Source organism: Tiliqua scincoides, chromosome 3 (genome assembly GCF_035046505.1).
Source record: "Tiliqua scincoides isolate rTilSci1 chromosome 3, rTilSci1.hap2, whole genome shotgun sequence".
NCBI lineage: Eukaryota > Metazoa > Chordata > Lepidosauria > Squamata > Scincidae > Tiliqua > Tiliqua scincoides.
The window spans coordinates 218152680-218170848 of NC_089823.1; the positions used below are offsets into that span (position 1 = coordinate 218152680).

Genomic DNA, 18169 nt, shown 5'->3' on the forward strand with positions numbered 1-18169 from the left:
AGGAAAATCCCAAATTCAACAATGTGCACTTGTTTTAACCTGTCGATTTCTCTCCTAAAGATGAAGTGCAAATGATCCGAAAGGCCGCCAACAGGAAAACAAACCCCCCCCCCAAAAAAAACCCAAATACATGCAGACCCGGAACCCTGCTAGCAGAAGTATTCCGATCAGTTTTCCATCAGAAAGCGGCAGAGAAATCAAGGTCTCTCTCCTTTTTTTTAATTTCTAAATTCTTCTTCTTTTTCTTCCCTTCTCATCTCCGTTTCCAGACTGTGGCTGTGAAACTCAAGTATTTGATGCAACTGTGAAAAGGAGGCCCGCCTCTCTTATCAAATTTCTTGTATTAAAGTGAACTTCGCAGAAAAAGGTCAGTTTGAAAACCTGTGAACTTCCCAGCTGCATGTCTATTTCATCTAATTCTTTAAATAAGTATATCTCGTCCCTCCAGTTTCTGAGTCTCTCTCTCCTGTTTCTCCTCCATATTAATAGTAGTGGTGGTGGTGGTGGTGGTAGGTTGAGTGTGGGCCTGTGTTTTTTCTCCATTCAAAGAAATACACATTCAGATTTGTGTCTTTTTTCTCTCCTGGTTGATGATCACCATGGTCCATAGTCATGTCATCAGCAGTGAACAGCTTACAGTGAATTCTTGGTTGATGATATTCATTTTCCCCCACTTGTTTTATCTTTCACATTTTAAGTCCCACAGAAAGAGAGGAAAAGGGGCCCAACTCCGCGGCTGAGTTTGTGGTTTGTCCAGATGGGGAAGGGGACAGGAGGCAGTCTCCCAGAGCGACCTCAAGCAGCCACAGCAACCAGAGAGCAGCCACAGCGACCTCAGAGCAGTCACATCGACCCGCCCCCCCTCTGGAGCCCCGCCAGCCAGCTGCTTTGTGGCGCAATTGCAACGTGCCCAGCGGGCTGGAGGAGTCACAGGCCCAGCGCAGCCGCATGCTTTTTCGCTTTGAGTCTGAGGTCCGCAATGCTGGAGTTCTTGCTGGTGGTCTTGGCCGCGGCAGCTGCAGCCACCACTGAGGCCGCAGAGGCCGACTCCGCAGCCAGCGTGGCCAAGGGCAGGCCGAAGGGTGGCGCCGGGAACATCATGTAGGGGGCGTGCGCGGCCAGGTGCGGGTGGAGGTGGTGGTGTGCATGTGCCACTGCACTGTCCAACTGCAGCTGCGCCTGCACCTGAAAGGACAAGGGCGTCACGTTGCAATGACTATCCTAAGGGTGTGACAAGAATGGAAAAAGACAAGAGCATTAAACAACTACAGAGGGTCCTGCCCCTCTGGCCAGCTGGTTCCCACACCTTTAGGGCAGTGATAGTAAGCACACTGATGAGGGATCATGGCCTTCTGCAACCCAGTGGGGATATGCTGGGGTTTACTTTGGAGTGAGGCAGGCTGAAGTGGACTCACTTCTCAAAAGAGAAAAATCTGGCCAGGGTAGCCAAATGTCATAACACTAAGGAGGAGAAGGCACCGTAAAATGTAGGACACCCAAGAAAAATGTCAGACATGGCAACATAAAAGCTAAAAGCACTCATATATCGGTTTCATGTGGTTAAGTTTAAACACTATATTATTATTAAATTTAAAACTAAATTACATATTATTTATTTATTAGATTTGTATTCTGCCTTTCTCCCCAAAGAGCACCCAAAGTACATCCTTATTAGTATATATTAGTACATTCTTTTCAATATCTTGTAATTAATAAATTATAAGATATTGAAAAGGAGGACATTGAAGTTCTTTTCCAGGACAAGAGGCTGAAAAAAAGACATGTCCTGGAAAAAGAGGACATCTAGTCACCCTGAATCTGACACACAAGCTTCCCTGAGTATTGATTTACTGTCCTAAGCATATTCAGTGAGTGAATCCTAGGACCCAATCCTATCCTGCTTTCCAGCACTGATTGCAGCTCTGCCACAGGAGCATGTGCTGCATCTTGTGGTGAGGGGCAGTCTTGGAGGCCTCCCCAAGGAAAGGAATAATTTGTTCCCCTTCCTCAGGGATATAATGCAGTTGCATTAGCACTGGAAAGTTGCATAGGATCAGGCCCTTAGTCCATAGTAAAAGTGCTTGAGAGTGCAGGCTTTATTTTTTTATTTGTGCAGCCCACTCCTAGGCATATTTACTCAGCGAAGGCCTGTACATTTCTCCTGAGAAATAAGTCCCATTATGTGTCATGGGGCTTGCTCCCATCTAAGTATGCACAGAACCTGCCATTTTTGGATGCAATCTTACTCACTTTTATCTAGAGGCAAGCCTCATGGAATACAATGAGATTTACTTCTGAGTAAAAATGCATAAGATTGTGCTACATGCTTCAATATTCTGTGGGGTTTAGTCCCTGATAAGTGTACTGATGTAATTTACGTATTACATCACTTGCAACTCCAAAACACCTAGGTCATCTCATTCACAAAAGGATTGGAAATATATGGCTCTTTCCCATGAGTACTTTCAGGACAGGCTCAATACTAGAAGATGTGACATCATCAAAATAAAGACACCTGGACATGTGCAGAAAACCTTTCCCCAGATACTGAGTAAGCACTAGACATTCCAGCTATTCCAAGGGAGTTGACAGTGTATGCACTGAAGCCGTGAACCTAAGTAAGGAGTCAAGTCAGTAGTAAGGAGAGTTATAACTTCCTCTGGTCCAGAGCTGCCTACTGTTTTTTAGAAACAGAGCTAAGCTCAGGGTCCAGCTCAGTCTTGAGCAAGTGTCCACTACAAAAGAAAATGCCTCTGCACATATTTGGAATTATGTGTCATTTGGAAAGACTTCCTGGTGACCCAGCATTACTTCCAAGAAGGCTGAATCCTTAGCACTTTAAATTAGGCCTCTGTGTACTTCCATCATGACTGGGTCTGGCTAGACTGCTGGCAGCATAGGTTTGGTTCAAATACACTAAGCAGCTTTGTTGCATAAAAATTCTCAGTTGTCTATCATTTGCATTGGTCTCTGGCTAGGCTAGGTACAGTGATACCCAGGGCATCTGGTACCCAGGGATGCAATTTTTTTAACACCCCCTCCATTTTAACACACCCCCCCCATGTGCCAGATGCCTTTTAGAAAGTGCTTTTCTAAGGTCTCCAGGAGGCCGTAGACTGCTCTTTTCACCTTGGGTCCACCCTCAGGGGTGCAGGTTGGCACCTCCTCAAGGCATGGTACCCAGGTCAATGTACCCCCCCATCCCTCCTTAGCTATGCAAATAGTGAGGTGTTGTACTATGGCTGGCTAGTTTCATGGGCTATCTAGTTACATATGCTGACTGGTTGGATTGAGTTGGGCACTGATTGACTGACTGACTGGTCAGTTTCATGTACTGTCTTGCCTGCTGCCATGTGCTAATTGTATGAGTTGCTTGTGGGAAATGCTGCCTAGGGGCTGACCAACATATGTCATCCTTTTCTAAGGGCTCAATCTTATCCAACTTTCTGGTACCAATGCAGTTACAACGCAGTCCCCAGGTAAGGGAACAAACGTTCCTGTGACCTACCCCCTGCCCACCACAGGATGCAATGCACACCCTGTTGGCATGGCTGCATCAGAACTGGAAAGTTGAATAGGATTAGGCCCTAATTCTGCTTTGTGCTGTTGGTTGGTGATGGATGATTTCATATGCTGGTTAGCTGACCAAAGTCAGTACAGACTTATTGACTGTAAATCTGCTAAGTTTTTTTCTCTCCAGGGCCAGCTTTAAGCCAATTTAACCAATTGCTCCAAACTGGGCCCTGCACCTATGGGGGCCCCTGCACTAGGGTAAATTTAGTCTTGTCAAATACACACAGTATACTGCAATGGTTACCTATTTTATTTTTTTTCTGACTTCTACCACCGACATATAAAATCTATAATAAAGTTTATTTATATGTCTAAGATTCTACAGACCTTGGCTGTGAACCCAGGGCCTCGCAAAAAAAAATACTTCCAGTTGGGCCCCACAGTTCCTAAGGCCCGACCTGCCTCCCGCTACAATTAATTTGGGCTTCTGGTTTCTAATGAATGTGCCCATTTGCCTTTCTTCTGAGTTTACTTGACTTCACCCATCCGGTCTGAGTATATTTTCCTAAACGTTGTTGCTTGACCATCTGTCTACACTATACGAAAATGAGCAATTATCCTAAACATAAGTGAGAGAAAATACGAGTTGTCCGTCTCTGATCCACACCAGCCTCCAAATCCGCACAACTTGGCTTCAGCTCTGCAGACATTTAGGCTGCTTAAATTCCACTGACTTCAGGACTCTGGTCCTTGATAACAGCAAGCCAGTGGAAATGAGATAGAGAGCCCTACTTTATCTTGCGCCTTTCCTGTCAGCTCTCTAATGACTGCACATGTCTATCGCTCTCCATCGTCTCCCACATGACCTTTGTGGTGATATTATCCACACCCATCACTATCACCACTATGTGGACCACGATTCACATTTAGAGGGGAGAAATGGCTCCAGTTGTTGCCTACTTTATACACTATTGATACTAATACTAATACTATTGGATTTGTCCGAGCTACAAGCCTTCTTCACTAGGCAAAATACTTCACCTTGCCTCCTTCCCATTTGCCCCCATTTCACAGGTGAGACCATCATATCATTCACATCCCACTGCAACAAAGTACCATGTGCATTTGTTTGGAAGTACTGCAAGTCCCACTGAGTTCCATCTGCTTCGAACTAAAACTTGAGGGAAAGTACACTGTTCAAGAGCAAACCAGAGGTGAGGGCAACATAAATACCTTTCAAGAGTTTACTTGGGAATGAACATGCCAAGAATTGGATTGTACCAACACAGCCTGATCATCTTTCTAGTCAGAAATTCTACCATAGACATATAAAATCTATAATAAAATGTATTTATATCTCTGAGTTTCTACAGATCTTGGCTGTGAACAAAAGGGCCCCTCCAAAAAATGTTTCCAGTTGGGCCCTGCAGTTCAGTCCTGACTCCCTCTACACTTAATGTGGACTTCTCATTTCTAATGATCCTGCACATGCCTGCATGGGAGTGAGCTCCTTGTTAGGCTTGCTTCTGAGTCAGCATGCACAGGCTTGAGTCGGACTCTAGAGGTGCTCAGGATCGGAATGTTCCACGTCCAGGCAAGACCCAGAGCTATCCAATTCCTGCACTGCACCTGTACAGTTTTACTGCACAATCCTATGCATGTCTACTCAGAAGAAAGTGCCATTGTGTTCAATGGGGCTTCCTCCCATTAAGGCTTGATGATCATTTTGTCTAAAAACTAATAGGAAGAGTGACCAAGGAAGTGAAAGAGTCTCATGAACACTTTGAAGACTACAAGGAGGTGAGGCTTTCCCCACCATACTTGCCTGCTGGAAAGGCATCCGCAGAGCTCCCACATTCACATAGGGGGCCACTCGGCAAGCTTCGAACTGACTGGCTGCTCCTATGAGGACCCCTGGAAGGAACAAACAGAGATCAAATCAGATACTGGGGGGGGGGGGTGAGAGAGAGATTCTTAGAGAGGAGTGTATCCCCTTCCTTCCCTTCCTGACACTGCACTTAGACCAGAAATAGTACCTGGAATCTGTGGCGTAGCTAGAGGGGGTACAAAGCACTAAGATTTGCAGGAAGCCTCACCACAGCACGAAAGCAGCAGTGCTTTGCACCCCCTCTAACTACACCACTGCACAAAGGTATCTTTCAGGTGGAGGAATCTGGAAATGGGGGCATTAATAACTCCGTGCAAGCACCTGCATTTGCAGACTCGCTTTCTTGCACTCCTGGTCCATGCCACTTACCTTTATGCAGTTGATTTTCTTGCTTTCGACATTTAGCTCTTCTGTTCTGAAACCAGACCTGGAGAGAGAAGGAGAAGGACAGTTTTTCACTACTAAATACTCCTCTCTAAACAGTTTGGCATCATCTAGATCAGTGGTTCTCAAACCTTTAGCACTGGCACCCACTTTTTAGAATGAGAATCTGTCATGACCCACGAGAAATGATGTCATGACCAGAAGTGACATCATCAACCAGGACAATTTTTAACAATCCTAGGCTGCAATCCTACCCACACCTACCCAGGATTAAGTCCCATTTACTATCATTGTTAAAAAGCATATACATAGTAACCTGTAGACAATACAGAGCAGTCACATTTCCCCAGATGCAGTCACATACTATGTGAGGATCAAGTCTAATATATTAAAAATATTGAAATGAATAGGGACCCACCTGAAATTGGCTCGTGGCCCACCTGGTGGGTCCTAACCTACAGTATGAGAAACACTGATCTATATCACTTCTAATGGCCAGGAAATGAAACTTGTGTTCTGCAAACAGAAATGTGCTTCCCGGCCTGCAACAGACAAAATCCCCCAGTCCAGGTCCAAGCCTGAAAAAGTGATGGCACATGTGTGTGGGTCATTATTGATGTCCCCCCCCCCCCTTGGCTGCCTCTCTGCTGGGAAGCTGCCTTGGCTGATGACATCCACTTCAGGCCCAAGTGACTGGTTGATGTAGTATTTGAGGACTTTGCTAGGAATCCAAAAGCTCTAGTCCTGGGCTATCTCAGGCTGCTATTCTATGCCCACTTTCCTGGGAGTAAGCCCCATTGAACCCAGTGGGACTTGCTTCTGAGTAGACATGCATAGGATTGGGCTGTCAGTGTAGCTCATTTCAGCTTTCTGGGTGTCCTGTTGGCTGACCACACAGCTTTTCTCCCAGTTTCTAGAGAGAGACAAAGGTCTCCCCCCCCCCCACTTTTCTTCTCATCACCCTCTTCAGTGACATAGCTAGAGGGGGTGCAAAGCCTGCAAAACTTAGTGCTTTGCACCCCCTCTAGCTATGCCACTGAGCATCTTGTGCTGTGAGGCAAATGCCAGCCTTCCATAATTCTCTTCATCGTTGGGGGGGGAGTCATCTTTCCTTGCCCCCAGTTTCTGAGGAGAAAGGTGTAAACGATTCCCTCTGCAGGGTGACCTGGCAATCAGGGGTGTCTTGGGCCATGTTTATAGCCAATGTGAACCCACTCTAGTTAATGCAGAGCCCTTCAACCCGTTTGTTAACATGGTTCCTCACCATCAAAGTAGCCCTTAGAACACCTGCCCATACCCAAAGTTTCCATCTGTTCCCTGAGTTAGTGAGCATCTCATAGTAAATATATGTTAAGTCTCTCTTCCTCCAAAGCTGGAACTGGATCCCAAATTCTTTGGACATCATCACCCTCCTCTTCATCTTTCGCAATTCTCTTCAGTTGTTCTCACTGAAAAAGGGGAAAATGACTATAGTAAACCTGATTTCACTGATCTTTCCAAGTTGGACATTTTGGACACACTCACTTGGGGGGGGGGGAACTCAAGGGATCCGTGGGACTTGCTTTGGAGTAAACTTGCTCCATTCAAGGACGTATGGTGGATGGGGAGGCAGGTGAGATAGAGCCTCCCCACCAGAGTCCCACCATGCGAGGCTGCGTGAAGGTGTTGCTTTTCAAAGGACTCTGGTGGGGAGGTTCTGCCTCTCCACCTACTGCACCTCCCCGGTTGTGAGTGGGAGGTGGGAACAGAAATGTAATTGGAGCCAGAGACTTGCAGTAGTTGGGGAGGTAGATGAGGCAGAACCTCCCCAACAGCGTCCTTTGAAAAGAAGCACCTCTGTCATGTGAAGCACTCACAACCGGGGAGGTGCAGTAGGTGGAGAGGCAGAACCTCCCCACCAGAGTCCTTTGAAAAGCAACACCTTCACGCAGCCTCGCATGGTGGGACTCTGGTGGGGAGGCTCTATCTCACCTGCCTCCCCATCCACCATACGTCCTTGAATGGAGCAAGTTTACTCCGAAGCAAGTCCCACGGATCCCTTGAGTTCCCCCCCCCCCAAGTGAGTGTGTCCAAAATGTCCAACTTGGAAAGATCAGTGAAATCAGGTTTACTATAGTCATTTTCCCCTTTTTCAGTGAGAACGACTGAAGGACATACTATATAAACTTACTATATGAGTTAAAACCTCGGGGAATTAGAATGGCAGGAGGGCTGTAGTAGCTGAACTTTGGCTAGATCGCACCTGGACTTAGGCTCCAACTAAAAATATATCGATAACTGCAACACTAAACTAGAAAGCCTTACTCAAGAGCAGTCTCCTTGAAGTCGGTGCGACTACTCGGGAGACAGGGCTGTTCCTTCTCTTCCTGGTAGCCTTCTGCCCTGCTCCTTCCAGCAAGCATTGTAAATAGACCCCAGAGCTGGGCTCCATTGGCGATGACTTCGCCTAGGCAGTGGCGTAGCTAGAAGGGGGTTGCAAAGCACTAAGTTTTGTAGGTGGCCTCACCACAGTGTGAAAGGGCTTTCTGAATCATTCCAGGCGGGGGGAGCAAACGGAGGAGTGTCCCTCCGAGGGGGAGGGGCCCCTTGCACGCTGCGGGGAGGCTCCCTGCAAAACTTAGTGCTTGGCACCCCTCCTAGCTACGCCACTGCGCCCAGGTAAGGATCAGGGAGGCTGGTGAGTGGTTAAACCCAGTTTAGAGTCGAGCCTTAAAAGAGCGCAGCAGCTCCAGCAAGTGTCCAGTTGCCGCCAGGCTGTCTCAGTTCCTGCTCCATGACTTTTCCAGGCCTATTTCATCTCTCCCCAGTCAAGCCCCTTCAAAGGAGCGCCCCCTCCCCTCGCGATCTGATGCGAAAGAAACTTGTGATGAAGGTTTGCGATGCCTGCGCAGTGAGACCCGAGAAGGGGATGCGCTCATTAGGAGCCTGTAATATTAATTAGCTTTATCTTCAAGAAAAACGAAACACCAAAGCGTTTAATGGCTCACTTTTGGGGGGTAATTACTGTCATAAAAGCCTCACTACAAAGAAGTGGGGAAATTCTCTGTTCCTCTGTGCGGTGGAGTGGAACACAGAAGCGGGATAATGGACTCATTACTATGGTAATCTCATGGGCTCCTATAGGAAGAAGGGGGGAAGCAGTGGCGTAGCTAGAGGGGGAGCGGAGCACTAAGTTTTGCAGGGAACCTCACCGTGGCGGGCAAGGGGCCTCTCTTGCTTTCTCCTCCCCCCCCCCCCCCGTGGCTCCAAAGGAGAGGGAACCCTTGCACACCTCGGGGAGGCTCCCTGCAAAACTTAGTGCCTTGCAAAACTCCCTGCAAAACTCTAGCTAAGCCACTGGAAATAGGGAGGGAAAGGAAGAACTCACCGCTGGCCCGATTTGGAGAGCTAACAGCGCAATCCTAGGCATGGCTACTCAAAAGTAAGTCCCATTATAGTCAATTGAGCTTGTTCCCAGGTAAGCGTGGCTAGGATTGCAGCCTAAACCCCTCTGAGTCACAAAGGATGCGTTTGGGCATGTGGTCTTAGAGATGGATTCCACTGAGTTCAGTGGGGCTTACTTGAGGGTAGGCTCCATTGAACTCCAAGGGACTGGAACCCAGGAAGCAACGCGCTGCGAGGCCCACGACCGCCCACAGTGGCATCCTACTTCTTCCATCGAAATAGGTGGGATTTACCGCGCAAGTTTACGCGTCCTTCCGCGGCAATGCCCCAGCTAAGATAAATGAGGTTTGGCCCACTGCACCGTAACCTGGGGACTGTATTTAAGGGCCGAATCCTGCCCTTTGGGGCGGCTTGCAGGTAACTGCAGGGAAAGAGATCTGGGTTTGGGGAAAGGGATCTGTTTTCGGTTTCAAAGGTCTAAAACTATCAAGTGATCTTTGCCCAAGACCTCAAGAAGGAGGTCGGTAGTGGACATTTTTATGGGTATATAAACTGTGAGATCTAGCAGTCTGCATCAATAAAAGGCTCAGGCTGAAATCCTATCAACACTTACCAGAGAGTAAGCACCATTTACTATAATGGGGCTTACTTCTGTGTAGACAGGCATAGGATTGGTCTCACAGGCAGCGGCGTAGCTAGAGAGGGTGCAAAGCACTAAGTTTCGCAGCGGGAAAGCAGCTCCCTGCAAAACTTAGTGCTTTGCCCCCCTCTAGCTACGCCACTGGGCACAGGGTACCTTCGCCCACATTCAAACCAACTCTCCAGTCCTCCATATTTTTTGGCAGTGCCAGCCACCCTAAGCATGTTTACTCGGACGTAAATCTTCCCCTGGTGTTCGATGGGCCTAACTCTCAGGTAAGCGTGCATAGGATTGCAGTATGCTCCCTTTGCCTCGCTGGAGCTCACTTCTGAGTAAGCGGACATGCAGCGAGCCCGGCCCTCTGCACTTCGACTTGGGAGTAAATCGTGCTGTGTTCAATGGGACGTAACAAGTCAGGGTGCTTAGGGCAGGCTTCCCAGGACAACCCAAGGTGCACTCACTCAGCAGGAAGACGAATGGAATTCACTGGCACTTACTTCTGAGTAAGCTTGCCTGGTGCTTCACTGCACCTGGCAGCTCTATCCACACTTACCTGGAAGTAAGACGAACTGAACATCGTTTACCTGAGCCAGGCAGGCAGGCACAGGATCGGGCTGAGTGACAGCAATCCTACGCACGCTTATGGGATCCCCATTGAATTTGAGGAAACTGGTTATCTGATGAACTTGTCACATGGCACAACTTGGTGCTATTAAATCGCTCCCCCAAACATACTTACCTGAGAGTAGATCCCACTGAAATCTATGGGACTTACTTTCGAGTAAACACGGTTTAATGCTTCGGTCCTCGCCTGCCCGGGGCTGACTGTCAGGCTCTTGTTTCTTTCCAAGAGGTGCCCCCCACCATCTGCCCAGGAGAGCCAGGAAGCCAAGTTGACCCACGAAATGGCTGAGAAGCGTCTTGTAGGGCCTTTTAAAAGGAAGGGAACTCTAATCTATGCAAATCTCTGGAAGTTTTTTCTAGGTGGATTATGAGGGGCTCTGGTTCTTCTTTTGTTGAGCCCAGCAAAACCGCCCTCCTAGGAATCAGCGCCCTTTCAGACGAGACCTTTTTCGCAGACCAGTTGGGGGACCCAGGTTTTTTTAGTATTATTATGTTTTTTTTCTCAATAAAGCAGCCTGTCTGAAAAGGTGGAAAAGCACATGGGCAGGTTTCTCTCTCTCTCTCTCTCTCTCTCTCTCTCTCTCTCTCTCTCTCTGCTGGGAGGTCTTTCCAAAATATTCTCCTCTGTTTATAAGTGTGCGTCTGCCCCCCTTTTATTGCCCCCCCAGCCCTGCTCCAACACCACTGTTCAGTTTCTGCCTTGATCCGATTACAAGAAGCAAAGGCAGCCTCTTAGAGCCGAGCCCCGTTTGGTGCAGATGGCTGCCTCTTCCTCCCTCCCCATGGAAGAGGAAGGATCTCTTACAGCAGCTACAGATGTTTGGAAGCCCCCAACTGCTTCATGCGTCCCTCTCAGGCTCCGTTCCCTGGGGCAAGAACCGTGACCCAGACAGTGACTCGCGGGAGTCCTGACCAGCGCCGGGGTCTTTGACACCCGGAGGATGACTTTCTACTTATTGGCCGTGGACGGGGCGCAACCCACGGCTGCCAGTTGGGAACCTGGGAACTGATGGTTCTGGAGGCAGGGGGCATGGTGGGTGGGGAAGCAGGTGAGGCAGAGCCTCCCCATCGGAGTCCTTCGAATAGAGCCGCAATCCTCGCGCAGGAGCACATAACCCATGTGCAGGAGCGCATGGGTTGTGCAGGAACATGGGGTAAGTGGGGAGGCAGGTGAAGCAGAGCCTCCCCACTGGAGAACTTCGAAAAGCAGCGCCGCTACCATGTGAGGTACACTACACAAGCACTCACAACCCAGGGGCGCCGCTTTTCGAAGAACTCCAGTGGGGAGGCTCTGCCTCACCTGACTCCCCACCCACTGTTCGTCCCTGTGTGGAGGAGCCCCTGCAATGCTAGGAAGAAGGAAGAGGGTCTCCAATCCCAGCAGTGGTGGGCAAGCCAGCCTCCTGCCTCTGGTCCCCCGAGACGGTAACGACTTCCCCTTCTTCTCCTTTTTAATGGCTCGTAAATGGGTACACTTTCTCCGCTCCCAATTTCGTTTTATTAGCCAGTCTTGCTATAAGATTAATTCATATATCCGCTTGTTTCTTTTTTTGAAACTGAGCCATGACTGGTGTGGAAGGGAAAGACGGGTTCTAGCAGTGCATTCAGACGCACACCCGGGTCTCTGCTTGAACCATTCGTAGAAACAGAAGCTTGAGGAAATGACAATCGCAGGGAAGCACTTCCTGCGCAGGAAAGCTACATGGACACACCTCCTCTCAGTGGGACTCACCTGGCTCAGGTCAAACCCCCACGCACACTTTCTCCCCTCTAACTCACTGCCGGGTTTGAGTGGAAGCTCTTTGGGGCAGAGACCTGTCTAACGCCATAGATCTTGATGAAATAATAATAATAATAATAATAATAATAATAATAATAATAATAATAATATAAACCACGATAACAAGAAAGTTGAGAGTTGCCCTCTGCAGTTCAGTGCATCTTAACCTAGATGAACCTTAAGCTGCTGAACTCAACCAGGAGAATATTTCTAAGAAGATTCTATTGAACACTTCCTTCCGAGGAAGTTTATTCAGGATCAGACTGAAGGGTCGTAGAGACGGTATCTGTGGCTCCAGAAACCCCGCTGTCCTCTGGTTCCCCAGAGAGAGGCACAAACCACCACATTCCTAGGGGGAATATCACCTCTTGCACGGCACGCAGAGGCAGGTAGGGGTCGGGCGTCCATGGGGATTCCGACCACCTGCTCTGCAGAATCACCGACAGCCTGGTCCTAAGCATGCGTACGCAGAAGAACCCCTCCTCAACCCAGTGGGCCTTACTCCCAGGTAGGACACCAACCTCCCACTCACCCACAGGCGAGCACAGCCGCGATCCTCAGTCTCTCGACAGTCCCCACTGAGTTCAAGGGAAGAATCACTTCGAAGTGAAATCGGGTTTTGCGGGGGCGCTAATCCGTGTGAAGACATTTAGAGGACCCCCCGCAGCCCCCTCCTCCCCGGAAAGAGCCTCCTCACCTGCACTCTGGCCTCGGAGAGCCCCAGCCTCTGGCTGAGCTCCTCTCGCATGAAGGCGTCCGGGTAGTGGGTCTCGTCGAAGAGCCTCTCCAGCTCGTTCAGCTGCTCCAGGGTGAAATTGGTCCGGCTCCTCCGCTGCTTGATCTTCGTTTGCCCTTCGTCCTCCATGCCTTTGGCATCCTCCTTGCGGTCCTTCAGCTCCGGGGAAACTGGGCAGGAGAAGCAAAAAGCCATCAGGCAGGCACCACCACCCAAACCCGAGTGCATCAGGAGGGCCTGGTTTGCTCTTGGGGTCTCAACCTGAAGTCCTACCTTAAGTCAAAGGGAGGAGGAAGAGGAGGAGTAAGGAGGGATCGATGAACTGCGAAAAGGTCACATCTCTTAGCAATTTCAAGGCTGGTGGCCCAGGTGGTTGGTGGGCCAAACCAGGGCTTCTCTCGCCTGTTCCTTGACCAGAAGATGTTGGCAGGTCGTCCAGTACCCCGTTCTTCCAACCCCCAGATTCCCATCCCTCCTCCTCCCCCCATGAGTTTCCAAGGAACTTAGAGCCCAAGCCTGTGAGGGTCTACTCAGAAGTCCCATTTTAATCAGTGGAGATTACTCCCAGGTAAAGTGTGGCTAGGATTGCAGCCTTACTCACGAGTCAGGGGGCCTACTCCCAAGTCAGGGGGCTTAATCAGATTGCTGCAGACCTGGCCTGAATGGGATCCCTGCAAGTAGATCTCATTGGGAGCACAGCACATGAGCACGAGCATGAAGAAGCCCATGGGACTGTCCCCTCCGAAGTGATCCCGTGGGGGACTCGTTGGGAAGGACGACGGAGTCCAAGGGAACCCCGCTCCTTCTCAGCTCCCACGCCTCGATCCTGGATCCGGTGGGTGCTTCGGTTTCAGGACTGACCTGCGTGGCTAAACCCGAAGCGAGGCCACGGATTTCGGTTTCCGGCTTCCACGGCCTCCGCGGAAGGCAGGTCAACCATCGGAAAGCTTTCCAGGCTCCTTAAAGAGCCGAGCTGCTGACCGCCCTTCAGACGAGCCTTCGGGTCTTGACAGCGGGCGTTTGGTTAAGGGAGACGCTGCGAGCAGCCCACTGGAGAGGGAAGGAGGTCTGCCTGCCCCAAGCAAGCCAGGACCATTAGGGTGGGAGGGGCGGGGGAGGGGAGAGAGGACCTCACGACCCCTTTCCCATTCGGCCTCTGGACAGCAACCAGAAAAGAGTCCTCCAGGAACCCACCCGGGGGTCCCAAAGGTGGGAAGGCTCCTCCTTTCGATCCTTTCCCCCTTTCAAATCAATGTCCATAGAACTGAATGGAGCCGAGCCAATTAGAACTGAATTGAGGGGCTTTGGGCATCCCAAGTTGTTCAATCCGCCGGGTCTTTCAAGAGATGCCGTTTCCAAATAGCAGCAGCAGGTGTTGGGGGGTGGGGTGGGGAATTTGACACTCCGTCGGTGGTCGACCCTCGACTTTGACTCGGTGGAATAGCCTTTTAAAATTTCCGACTTCGGGCTACTTACAGCCCAAGCCTTTGCCCGTCAACTCAGAAGTAAGGCCCATTGCGTTCAATGAGACTTACTCCCGGGTAAGTATGATTGCAACCTTAAGGCTGAATCCTATCCACACTTCCTTGGGAGTAAATATCATTGAACACAATGGGATTTATTTCTGATTAGACATGTTTAGGATTGGGCTGTTAACCAGTCCTTTATTTTGCTTGCCCTTAGGAGGCACCGAAGATTGTAAAATGATCCCAAGAACCGTTCTGGGTCCTGTTAAACTGAGCTTGCTCACCTCCAGAATTCCTGCTCAACCCGTTTGCTGTGATCCCCCCCATTGCTTTAATGTAGATTGTAAACACCTCGAGGCAGAGATCTTGGCGGCTCAGAGAACTCCGAAAAGCGCCTGTATACTGAGGATAATTTTATTTGCGTTACTTTTTCACTTCCTGTTATTCTGCGACAACCCCCTCCCGCGCATTTGATTCGGATTCAACGCTTGGTTTGCCTCTGCCTGTAAACGTGGCGGAATGACGCTGCTTCTTCACTGTAGGGGCTTCCTACTAATCTGCAAATCTGGTTCCCCCCTCCCTTTCCCGGTCCTATTTGCCATTCGCTCAGATCAAGGTTTGTTTATTGGAATTTGGTTTTTTTTTTCTTTCCTTTCTGCTCATATTCTGAATTTGTTTAGAAAATCCTTTCCGGATGATGCTCCCGGTTCAGTTCCCACCTGGACAGGACTCCTGGCCTCGAACAAAAGAGTGGGGATAAACACTCCGCCCCCGAATCGGACACCCGCATTTCTCAAACCACACGGAGGTATTCAAATAGACTGGGAAGCCGAAGGGCTCCCTTTGGCTAAGCAAACAAGGGAGGAGATTTTTCATGTCTTGCCCTTCCTAATTAATTTTTTTTCCTCCTTTCCTTCTCTCTACTCCTTCACAGAAATACTCAGCGAAAGAAAGAAAGAAAGAAAGAAAGAAAGAAAGAAAGAAAGAAAGAAAGAAAGAAAGAAAGAGGAGGAAAAGGAAAAGGACCCCTAAAAGTGAATCATCTCGCTTAGATTTCTAAATTGCTTCCTGTTGACCTTACTAAAATTTCTACTTATAATGCAATTTATAATTTTTGTTCCACAAATATTTAACTTTCCTTGCGCTCTGGGGGCAGGACACATTGAAAGGCAAGCATACCTTCGATGTGACCCCTTTCTACTTTTAGTCTGCAAAATATCTGAGACTTTCCTGCGCAAACATAAGAGGGGCTGCGTCTCCCACTTTAAATATTCGGGATCTTTCCAAGCCACGTTAAGGCTGACATTAAATTATATATTTTTTTCGCAATCATTCCCAGTCCAGGATGTCATTCCCGCTTCCTTGAGGAAGGGAACACGGAGAAGAAAACAGCGGGTAAATCTGGTTAAATAGATTAGATGAGATGGAACTCGGGGTGACAAGTATTAAACGGGTCCAAGTAGAACAAAAAGAGAGAGAGAAACAGAACTCCTTCTTGACCATCCTGGGCTTGCCTTCATATTACCCGAAGAGAAGACGATCCCCGAAAATCTTCCCACTCCCCATTTTAGTCTTGGGTTTACACAGTAACAAAACAAAACAAAACAAAACGCAAGAAGCAGCACCCACGGAAGTCTGGGGAAGGCAAAAGGGCAGGCGCCTGGGATTTCAGGCTGCAATCCTTGCCACACTTTCCTGAGAGCAAGCTCCATTGACCATAATGGGACTTACTTCTAAGAAGACGTGCACAGGCTCGGGCTCGAAAGCGCATCACCCTCCCAACACAAAAGGGCATGTCGAGTTCGCCCGGAATTGACAGTCACTACAACGTCCTTGAGAACCCAGGCGAGAGCCGCCCTGAGCAAGGGGCGATCGAGCCTCAGCTTGCTGTGCGGGGTTCGGGATCAAACCGCTTTGGAGATCGCCCCCCCCCCGTCAGTGCTTGGGCTCCGATGGAGAAGGTCTGAGGGCTGGATCCAGCGGTGGGTGCCCAGGAAGGCTCTCCCACGCGTGACGCGCGCCCCGCTCCTCCACGCGTTCATTCTTTCTCGTGAAGTTTCACCGCAGCTCCAGGGGCAACCGCAGTGGGCATTTGTGGTGGGGCTTTGGGAGGGGGACCCCCCACAAATACACATACACACAAAAACACCCCCCCAGAGGCAAACCTTCTCCCGACCTCCCCCTTCCCGCCACCCCACTCCCCTTGCACCCCCATCTGGTTCCCAACGCTCTCCCCCAGCCCAGCCCAGCCCTTGCCCAGCCCGCTGGCCTCCCAGCGACCCAGGGCTCCCGACCTTCGCTGAGCTTGGGTGTGCTGGCGTCCCTGGTCCTGTCCACGGCGCCCATGTCCAGCTCCCGGACCGGCGATCGGCCTCCTCCTGCGGCCCCCCGCACCGCCGGGCTGCCGCCGTCCTCCCGGCCGGGTTCGCTGGAGCCTCCGGACTCCTTGGCTGCCCTGACGGGTCCGCTCTCCAGAACCTCCCGGTAGGTGATGAGCTCCTTCTTCTCTTTCACTTTCTGATCAAACGACTTGGAGACAAAAGCGGTAAGTTCTTCCATCGCCGGAGCTTCTCAGGGCTCCTTCTCCCCCCCTCTGGCTGCTCCAAGCCCCCCAATAAACACATCAAGGGGGTAGGGAGGAGGAGGGGTGGGAGGAAGGAGGGGATGAGAGGGTGAGGGGGGGAGAAGCCGCAGAGGGGCTGGAGAGTTAAATGGGAGCTGATGTCTCCCAACTGGAGCGAGCTTGTTCGACGCGAAGGTCTTTGACAATCCTCCCCGCTAAGAGTTCAGATCTGATCGGGCTCTTCCCATTGAAGTCCCCACTATTTATACTTTGCCAAGCCTGCCCCTGCTCGGGAGCAAATTACCTCCCCTTTGGAACTGGGAATGAATGAGCCCCCTTCTCCTGGAGCAGTCCAGCAGCACCACCAAGCAGAGAGGGAGAGAGAGAGCCCAACTGGGGAGTGGGGGCAGGAAGGGGGTGGGGGGAGAGAGAGAGAGAGAGAGAGAGAGGAGTTCTCCCCCTCCCCCTTCCCACATCCAGTGGCCAGGGGTTGCTCTGGGCCATTAATCCAGGATTGACAAGAATCCCTAATTAATTTAATTAGGCGTGGATCCTGCGCTAGTGTCCTGTGTTAGTTAAACACCGGGGTGGGTGGGTGGGGGGTGGTGGAGGGAAAGGGGGCTGGATCTGCAGGGGAGGGGCCAGAAAGGAAACTGACAAGGCGGCTGGCTGGGAGAGCGAGCCAGCCGCGAGCCAGCTTCCTCCCCACGTCTTACTTACTTACTTCCCAGCACTCCAGGCTGGCTGGCTGGCTGGCTACTGGGAGGGCACCGCTGCCTGCCTCGCAAGACCCGCGCAGCCCCGCCGCCAAAGAGATTAGAGAGCCCCTTTGATCGCCTCCCCGAACAAAGGCAGCCAGATCCGGAGGCTGGTCTTGGCTTTGGGGGTTGTGTTTATTTGTTTGCGGTCCTTTTTTGGCAGCCCGGATAATAGGCGTGCCCGCTGAGCTCAGACCTTTGCAGCGCGATCCTAAAGGGCAGATGGACTGGGAAGTCCGCGCTCGCCATTAAATTCAATGGAGCAGACTTCCTTCCTTACTGTTCAGACCTATTTAGAGGGGAGGGGGGAAGGCGAATCTATTAGCATCGTCAGTTTACTGTTTTTTTTTTGGAGGGGGGGGAGATGAATCTATTAGCCTCGTCGCCTGAACAGTTTACTGTTCAGACCCATGGGGGGAGGTGAATCTTTTAG

General features: G+C 50.3%; 1 protein-coding gene across 2 annotated transcripts; it reads right to left on the reverse strand.

Annotated features, from left to right (window-relative positions):
* Positions 1-927: 927 nt before the first annotated feature.
* SHOX2 (SHOX homeobox 2) lies at positions 928-16974 on the reverse strand. Of its 2 annotated transcripts, none has more exons than XM_066622018.1 (5): positions 16710-16974; positions 12911-13119; positions 5771-5828; positions 5339-5427; positions 928-1185 (listed from the first exon to the last, which is right to left on the reverse strand). In XM_066622018.1, the coding sequence occupies exons 1-5, from the start codon at positions 16972-16974 to the stop codon at positions 928-930; spliced, it is 879 nt and encodes a 292-aa protein (XP_066478115.1). The 2 variants fall into 2 exon arrangements, with proteins under 2 accessions (XP_066478115.1, XP_066478114.1); XM_066622017.1 differs by having other exon boundaries at positions 928-1221.
* Positions 16975-18169: the final 1195 nt, after the last annotated feature.

Excerpts from the sequence above, each read along its gene's own strand:
- SHOX2 (XM_066622017.1), bottom strand. The coding sequence starts at position 16,974 with ATGGAAGAACTTACCGCTTTTGTCTCCAAGTCGTTTGATCAGAAAGTG. Across the intron at positions 13,120-16,709 it reads CACACCCAAGCTCAGCGAAG|TTTCCCCGGAGCTGAAGGAC; the intron begins GTCGGGAGCCCT and ends TCTCCTGCCCAG. Across the intron at positions 1,222-5,338 it reads TGCGGATGCCTTTCCAGCAG|GATAGTCATTGCAACGTGAC; the intron begins GCAAGTATGGTG and ends TCACACCCTTAG.